Genomic DNA, 9483 nt, shown 5'->3' with positions numbered 1-9483 from the left:
CTAACATGGAGGGTTGAGGAGCCACCGAGAATATGTTGGTGACTTTCCCCCTCCTCCGGCCTCCTCCTGCAAAGCCTATATCAGCTTCCTCATCACCCAGATCACCTGCAGCTAATGCTGCTCCACTGAGCTGCCTCAACATATCTCTCTCTCTCCTGCAGCCATCATTTAAATATGATATCAACTTGATCATGTAAAATAAATAGAATAAAATGGGAAACAACCTTTAGTCCTTAGTCACACACAAATAAAAGTCTAAAACAAATCGTTGTATGCAAAATACTGCACAAGGTATGTTGATGAGTGGACGTCATCTTTGACAAAGTCTATATGGACTGGCACAATGCACGGATGAGGTATACAAGATCTCCATCCCAGAGAACCTTTGTACACAGTCTGAGCGTCTGGACAAGGAGGAGGTCACCAGCAGCTATGTGTCCAGGTTCAATCAAGTGGCAGTCTGAACTCTACATAGTTGCCTTGAACGTTGGTTTACCTGAAACCATCAGGTCCTTCTTTAGCAAGGAAACTCTAAAGAAAATGTATACAAAATGGTGGTTTCTCTGCTGCTATAAGTCAATACCATGAAACACATGGACTCTGTCGTACTCTGAGAGACAAAAAAAAATGCTAGGCTTTCTGTTGGGACATTGTGAGGCATCATTGATGCAGTGTTTGGTGGCATCCACTGCAAGGTACCCCACCACTGAAAAATTAACATAACCTCTGCATTCTATTGGCTTCAATAGTAAGTTGCTGAGTAATGGGGTTCTCTGAGGGGGAGGAGTCACTCATTATTTACCTTTGGTCAGGTATAAAAGGAAAGGCTTAAACCTGGTAGGCAGGCAGTTCAGGAGCAACAGCACATCTATACTCAATATGAGCAACACCGACATGAACATGAGGGGCAAGGTACTTTTCAATATCTTTTTGTAAAAAACAAAAATGTCTGTAGCTATATTCCCCTTGCTGCTGCATATTTAACTACTACAATCAACCTTTTTCAGATCACCTTCTACGAGGAGAAGAACTTCCAGGGTCGTTCCCATGAGTGCATGAGCGACTGCTCTGACATGACCTCCTACCTGAGCAGGTGCCAGTCCTGCAGGGTGGAGAGTGGCTACTTCATGGTCTACGAGCGTGCCAACTACATGGGAAACCAGTACTTCATGAGGAGGGGCGAGTACGCTGACAGCATGAGCATGATGGGAATGAGGGACTGCATCAGGTCTTGCCGTATGATCCCCATGGTAGGTATCAAACAGCATATATCATATCTGTATTATGAGTGACCCCCACAAAACATGATTCATTAATTTATTTGTTTTTATTCTGTTCATAAAAAAACAGCACAGAGGCCAGTTCAGGATGAGGATCTATGAGAGGGAGAACTTTGGTGGTCAGATGCATGAGCTGATGGACGACTGTGACAACATCATGGACCGTTACCGTATGAACGACTGCATGTCCTGCAACGTGATGGACGGCCACTGGCTGATGTACGAGCAGCCCCAATACAGAGGCAGGATGATGTACATGAGGCCCGGAGAGTTCAGGAGCTTCAGGGACATGGGCATGAGCAGCCAGAGGTTCATGAGCATGAAGCGCATTATGGACTCCTGCAACTAAATGTTCATTGAATGTATCAAATGTCATTAAATTAATAATTTCAGCACTATTTTAACTTTTCTCAAGCTTATCGTCCAACTGCATCACATACGGTATCATACAAAAAATATATACACTAGCAGTGTTTCCCACAGGATTTTTGGAGACTATGGTGGGGGGGCTTGCGATCCTCTAGGGGGGTCCGGGGGCATGCTGAATAGATTTAATTTTAATGCAACAATTTGGCGAATTTTGAGAACCAAAATATGACATCAATTACTGACCAATTTCTTACAAACTGCTGGTACTGATACAAATGTTGACATACTAAATGAGGTTGAGGAGTTTAAGCATTCAAGAAAAGATGAAAACAAAAATGACTAAAACACAGTGCTGAGCCTTTATACCAGGGTCCCCCAATTAGTTTTCACTGAGGGCCAAATTATGTCCAGATATCCAAGTCGAGGGCCAAATTGTCTGTTTTTTTTTCATTGGACCACTAAACATTATTTTATGTGCAAATGTTATTATTGTTTCTGCTATTATTAGAAGTATTATTATTGTAATGATTAGTAGCCTACTACCAGTGGTAGTTGTTGTAGCAGACATAGTAGTAGTCATAGCCTGTGTTGAGGGACAGATAAAAAATGCACACTTGAAAGAAAATGAGTCCAATATCAATGATTTATTTATTTGAATTTCCCTGGAGAATATTTTGATCAACATAATATGACCAGTTTGATCCACAACAAAAAACAACAGCACTACAGCAAGTGGTGCACAAGAGGAAAAAGAGATTGTTTAACAGTGGAGTTAATGATTTTTCTTTGCAGCTCTTGCTTTTGTCTTGCAATTTACAGACCCTGCAAGATCAATGTTCTCCGTCCAGCTCGGAGGACGGCTTATTTTTTGGTCCTTGTAGCTCGTAGTCTATAATATTACGGCGGGTCAGAGGCATCATTTGTGTTTAAAAAACTTTTCACTGCAGATGTATTGATCCCGGAATTTCAAATCTGTGAATATATTTCCAACTTTACCAAACTCTTTATTTCACCTTATGGCAGGTTATTGCATAGTGTCACTGGGTCCGCACGGCCCGCGTGCCACTAATTGGGGATGGTGCTTTATACTGTTAGTTTATTATGACTATTATCATTATTAATACTGTTAAATATAATATAATAAATATTTTCCAAATACCACTTTGGTATAAGTGGGTGACTATTCCTCAGCCTTCCTTGGTGTTTTGGTTTTGACATACGCGCATTCACTGTCAAAGTCGCGCCGCTGAGGGAGGGGGGTAGGCGTGGGGGACGCCTTGTCATGGCGACGGGGGAAAACAGAACGTTGATGAGCCAAACCAGCCGCAAAGATTTCCCCTTATTATAAGCGTTGCTGCCCTCCTGTTTAGGCCTATCATTAGAGCCGCTAATTAAGTCTATTTGCCTTGATAAAATTATTTTGGGTGAACATTGAGACGATGGCAGCCTAAATTAGTCTTGTGGGAAACACTGCACTAGCATGATTCATGAAATTAAATATATTGGATTTATCTTGACTGCAAGCAGGTATTAACAAGCACATTTTCATGAAGTAAGGATTAAACAAAGTGAATAAAATAATAACGGATGTAACAAAAGCACCAATACAACACAAGAAATATAACTGGGAAAATGATTACCAGCACATCTAGCACGTTTGGCGATAAAGGCGAGTGTGTTCTTCCTAAGAATTTGGACTTATTAGTAAGATAAAATGATGGAATAATGAAATAAAATGGCCTGGACACGAAGGGATTCTCCGTACCGGGCCAGAGGGTTGGTTTGAACTGTTAGCGCCGATCTGTGGTAGCTTTGTAACGGGTGTCGTCTTTGCCGAAATACGTCTTAGTTAATGAGCTTGGCCGTGGGTGACTCGTTAGCAGCATCAGTCAATATACTAAATCTTGCGGCCGCCGGTTGATTTAGCATTTATCAAAAATTCTTGCATGTAAAAAGTAAAAGACTAAAAATGCAAAAAAAACTGTTATAAACGCAATCCTATAACTGTACGTTTAAACACATAATCTTGCCATTATGGTCAAAGAAAAATAACAACAGAATCATGTCGAAGTAAAACATTAGTTATCACATTTCTTTGTATAACCACTTTGAATGAACCACCCTTGATAGAGTTGAAAGGAAGTTTGTTGAAACATAACTCACTAAATCAAGCTAGTCTCACGTAAATTGGGTGATACACACGTCTTTGTATATCACTATGTTTACGTCTGAATTGGTTACTCTTACTCCATTTTACCTCTGGCCACTTGAGGGCAGTAAAGATCTACTAACTTTTGTGGATGAATCACAGTTTCTGAACTTCGTACTTCTGGGTCGCAGAAGCCCAGGATTTAAACAGACATTCATAATTATCATGTGTTACGTAATAATAACGAATCTAGACTGTATTTTGAAATTTCAATGAGCTCTGCTCCAAAAGTGGTCCTGACTGGTGAAATGTCTGCTGTTTAAGTCCCAGTCGGCAAGTCCGGTGGACCGAGGGCACTCTGTCAGATTCTGAATGTTTACAACTCTCACGCTTCTCCCCCACGACCACCAAGCTCCTTCCCCTCGACTTCGTGCCCTTTGAAATCCCTTAGATCACGCCACCTTTGAAACGCGGGTCCGATGTTGAATCTCGTTTTATCATGGGCACCGTCGCAATCTTTCTTTTTTTTCCTTGTTTCCAACGGTGTTTTCTCTTGGTTGTTTTGGACCTCCTCGTTTCGGTTTTTAACCGAGGAATTGGAAGCTTGTTACTACTTCCCTCCGCCTCCCCCCTGTGATAGTGGTACGACCCGAGGGGGGAGAGGCTCTGTGTGTGCACGAACACAGCCCTGCATGCTGATTGGACAGGATGATCCGGGCGCTGTCGATTATTTGCAAAACAAACAACAAGCTCTACGTGCACGTAGAGGCGCGCTTTTTTTTCTAAAACCAGATGATTTATGTTGTTCTATCGGAGCATAGTGTCGGCTTCAGTGAATATGATCAAAAAAATGTTGCCGACTGGGACTTTAACTTCAAGAAAATAACATCTGGTCCCCTTATCTACATGTGTGCTTTTAAGTGGCAGGGGGGATTATTTGACACACAGCATACGCCCCCATAGCATCTTAACAAACTTTATATCCCTGAGAAGAGTCCGGAGAGGAAGGAGGAGGTTGTGATCTTTTAACCTGATCAGGGCTCTCTGTAAAACCAAGGTGTTATATCAGTCTCTAGTGTGTTTATGGTGCCTCAAAGTCTGGTGTCTCTGAAGGTCTTTGTCCGTCCGGTTTGGAGACATCTGACATGTTAAATGTGGCTGTAGGCCTACATATTACTATTAAACCCAATGGATGAGGTTTACCATTGCTCTTGAATCAAGGATTGATATTTTTGGACTATAACAAATTAATCTAAAAGCTAATTTAGTATTACGTAATGGTAATCCACATTCATTAATTGACAAAATCCCCTGCCTGCAAGTTTTGCTGATAAATGCAAGTCGCTCCTTTATTGCTTAAGATAAAACAAGGAATTAACAGGTTTCAAACCCACAGTGAACATCTTGTCATTGTATGAAACATGAAAAAAGTTTCGGACTTCTGATTGTAGATTTAAAAAAAGTGCAGGCCTATGAATTGTTAATTATTATTATTAAATTATTCAGGAGACTCTTCTGCATCTATAACGATATTATTAACAAAACTTTCGGAAACCACCAGGTCCTTCTTTAGCGACGACACTGTAGTGAAGGTGTATACAAAAGTACAACAGAGGTTTCTGTGCTCCTTTTGGTCAATTCCATGAAACACATGGACTCTGTCGTACTCTGCGAGACAAAAAAAATAATGCTTTTCTTTATGTCGTGACATTGTGAGGCGTCATTGATGCAGTGTTGTTGTCATCCTCTGCAAGGTACGCTGTCACTGAAAAAATGAACATAACCTCTCCATTCTGTTGGCTTCAATAGTAAGTTGCTGAGTAATGGGGTTCTCTGAGGGGGAGGAGTCACTGATTCTTTACTTTTGGCCGGGTATAAAAGGCAAGGTGTAAACCAGTTAGGCAAGCAGTTCAGGAGCAGCAGCACATCTACACTCAGCATGAGCAACACCGGCATGAACATGAGGGGCAAGGTACGTTTAAATATATTTTCATAATAAGGAAAAATGATTGTAGCCATATTTACCTTACTGTTTTATATCTAACTGTTACAATCAACATTTTTCAGATCATTTTCTACGAGGAGAGGAACTTCCAGGGTCGTTCCTATGAGTGCATGAGCGACTGCTCTGACATGTCCTCCTACCTGAGCAAGTGTCACTCCTGCAGGGTGGAGAGCGGCTGCTTCATGGTCTACGAGCGTCCCAACTACATGGGAAACCAGTACTTCATGAGGAGGGGCGAGTACGCCGACAGCATGAGCATGATGGGAATGAGGGACTGCATCAAGTCTTGCCGTATGATCCCCATGGTATGTATCTAACAGCATTCATCAAACTACAATTCTACTACTGGTGACAACCCTTGCAAAACTTGATATTAAGATATTTCTATTTTTATTCTCCCCCAAAACAGCACAGAGGCCAGTTTAGGATGAGGATCTACGAGAGGGAGAACTTCGGTGGTCAGATGCATGAGCTGATGGACGACTGTGACAACATCATGGACCGTTACCGTATGAACGACTGCATGTCCTGCAATGTGATGGACGGTCACTGGCTGATGTACGAGCAGCCCCATTACAGAGGCAAGATGATGTACATGAGGCCCGGAGAGTACAAGAGCTTCAGGGACATGGGCATGAGCAACATGAAGTTCATGAGCATGAGGCGCATGATGGACTCTTGCAACTAAATGTTCACTTAATGTGTCAATGAATATGTCATTAAATGAATTATTTCCACAGTATTTTAACTTTTGTCAAGGTTATTTTCCAACAGCATCGCGGACATGAATCATGAAATTAAATATATTTGATTTATCTGGTCTGCAAGCAGATACTAATGAGCACATTTTAATTAGATCAAAGGTCCCATATTATGCAAAATGCACTTTTTTACTTTTATACATCAGTGTTCCTGGAGTCTACAGACACATACATTATCAGAAAAAACCATGCTCTCATATTTTCTCCTGTTCCTGTTCCCCTAAAGCGATACATTGAGTTCATTAAGGAAGGGTGAATATGTCACTCAATTTGCTGCCAGAGGCAATGTTTTTCTGAAAAAATCTCTGCAGTGGCTGGCGCAACTATCACCCTGGCAAGTGATCTCCCTCTGGATAGCCACCTTACTTCAGTGTATAAGAAAAGGCATTTGTGCTATGCGTCCATCTCCTTACAAAGCTTCTCAAACAGCCACAAGTTAAGGGCATGCACTTTGATGTCATTAATAACTTTAATGGCGTCATTCATTACGTCATTGAGCTCAGGTGACATTTTTCGGCAAGCCAGCATTTCTCTGTGAATGACACAGTGCGTAGACTCACATTCAGGTGCAACCTCCTTCACCAGAGTGGTGAATCCTGAAAGCTGTCATCAACTGCTGTCAGCAACTTCATCCGTGCAAATGCTGTCAGTGGACTCATCAACCTGGACAGCATACCATGGTTACTCGTTAATCCTCTCCAACAACTGTGTTTCAATGTCATCCACTATATCATCAATAGTGGTGGTGCTGGCTGACAGAGGAACCTGCGCGATTTTCTTAATGGCAGTGTGGAAGGAAACTCTTCAGGTCCAATTCTGTGGCTGGTTCAGATGAGATTTAATCACTGTCAGTGGAGAAAGAAGATGTGATGAGTGGATTTGCATTGACTCAGTACACACCTACTTCCTAGAAAAGAGACTTTCTGAGAAGTTGAAGGTTTGACTGCTCTCGGAGCAGACTGGTTTCTCTACACCAGTGGTTTTCAAACTGGGGGCGAGTAGGGCCCTATGATTCCTGTGATGCGGAAAACGCGGGCGGAATCACGGAATTTGACAATGAAAATGGAATCAAATGTAATATGCGGAATTTTGTTGAATTTATAAAAACTGGGGTTTCCCCGAACAGTAAAAGTGTCTGTCACCGCACCTAAGGCGAAAGGAAAAAAAAACACATTACCGAGAGTCTACTGTGTTTTAGTGTAATTAATGGGCACACCGCTTCATCCAGCGTCTCTCCTCTGTCTGTTTCTCCAAGGGGCGGGGCTGAGACACACACACACGTCGAAGACATTTACGTTAAGTACGTTGTGTCAACATAAGAATGACTCAACCTGCAAGAATCCATGTGATGAGCAGCTCCAAACAGATTCTCACATCCTAAACTTAAATAGCTGCGAGATGCGCTGACATAGAGAGGATGGGGGGGGGGGGGGGGGGGGGGGTGAAATGTTTTTATCGACAAAAGGAAAAAGTTTGGGAACCACTGCTCTACACAATGTCACAACAGGGGCCATTCATCGAGCCCTGATCAATCAATGTGACCGTTCCAGGAAGGGGGGAAAAAGGTGTTTTCTCTCAAGATCAAAGAGAATTACTTCATCTAATCAGGAAAACAGAAGTTAACCACAATCAAATAGGATATAGCAGGACACTTGATCAGTACAATGAAATGGGTGCAGGAGAGGACCCAAATGCAGCAAAAAAACAGCTTAGGCTGGTTGATGGTTTTAGCTGGTTTAACAAGCTGGTTGATGGGTTTTAGCTGGTCTTAGCTGGTGGGTTTAGATAGTTTTAGCTGGTAAAACTGGCTGGTTGATGGTTTTAGCTGGTCTTAGTGGTTTTAGCTGGTTGATGGTTTTAGATGCTCTTAGCTGGTAGAATAGGGTGGTGGATGGTTTTAGCTGGTTCAAAAGGCTGGTGGATGGTTTTAGCTGGTTCAATAGGCCGGTTGATGGTTTTAGATGGTCTTAGCTGGTTGATGGTGTAGAAGCTGGTTGAATAGGCTGGTTGATGGTTTTAGATGGTTGTCAATGTACACTTATGAGCAGGAAATAAATATGTGTGCATGGTTGGGGGTGGGGGATGAGAGTCAGTGTGTTGTGTTTAAATTGAAACGTGCAATGTGACATTGCTGCTGTAGCAAGTGGTCAGATCGGGCATGGTGAAATTATTTTAGCGCTAATGCGGAAGGATACGGAGAGTTAAGTTTCGTTTTTACCGAAATCCGGCAACTGGGCCTCGCGCTGTATTCCGCCACTCGCAGATCAGCTGTTGCCCAATTACACTAATGCCTAGGGATACGGGGGTTCTGCGGTTGAGAAAAATGTAGTGCCAAAAGAAAGTGCGGTGTGAATTTTACCTATACAACGTACACTTGAGCTGACGTTAACATTTTTAGGTGAGCCTTGTTTTGTTCACTGCAGTACAAAGCTGAGCGTCTGGGCTGGAGCGGCTCTCTCCTTCTCCAAACTCTGCGCTGATCGGTGATTATGGCAGGGAACAGATCAACTATAGATATGTACTTTATGTAACCCATGGTTACTGAACCAATGTATGTGAATTGAAAGTATCTTAGCCCGTGCTCAGTGTCATGACTGAACGTGACCTCAGTCTGAGCTGAGCGTGATCTCAGTCTGTGCCGAGCGCCATCTAACTCAGAGCTGAGCTACTGACCAGAGCACCCGCACGTAAACGAGCTGACGAACTGGGGTATGTAACATGAAATAGACCACGTAAATTAATGATTAATCCTCAGGCAGTATCTTGATCCCTAGGGATCCCTTAATAAAGCTTTATTAAGGGAAAATCGCATGAGTGTGCATTAAAGAGAGAGAGGAGCCGGTTTTGCCGTGTTAAGCCTCTGTGAAAACTCCGGTAAGAACCATGCTACATCCAAAGGGGCTAGGCCTTGAGGTTAGC

General features: G+C 42.5%; 1 protein-coding gene across 3 annotated transcripts; it reads left to right on the top strand.

The window, feature by feature from the left end:
- Nucleotides 1-879: 879 nt before the first annotated feature.
- LOC311022253 (gamma-crystallin M3-like) lies at nt 880-6491 on the top strand (the record flags this gene model as incomplete). 3 transcript variants are annotated; one of them, XM_084023370.1, is made up of 3 exons in its annotated part: nt 880-912; nt 5866-6108; nt 6213-6491. In XM_084023370.1, 3 exons carry the CDS (start codon nt 880-882, stop codon nt 6489-6491), a joined length of 555 nt encoding a protein of 184 aa, XP_083879496.1. The 3 variants fall into 3 exon arrangements, with proteins under 3 accessions (XP_083879496.1, XP_083879497.1, XP_083879495.1); XM_084023371.1 differs by lacking the exons at nt 5866-6108; nt 6213-6491 and adding exons at nt 1008-1250; nt 1351-1629; XM_084023369.1 differs by lacking the exon at nt 880-912 and adding an exon at nt 5738-5770.
- Between the last annotated feature and the right edge of the window lie 2992 nt (nt 6492-9483).

The sequence above is a fragment of the Eutrigla gurnardus genome, assembly GCF_963514095.1.
Source record: "Eutrigla gurnardus genome assembly, chromosome: 12".
Classification (NCBI taxonomy): domain Eukaryota; kingdom Metazoa; phylum Chordata; class Actinopteri; order Perciformes; family Triglidae; genus Eutrigla; species Eutrigla gurnardus.
Note: the sequence above shows the minus strand (reverse complement) of the source record. Positions and strands in the feature narration are given on the sequence as shown.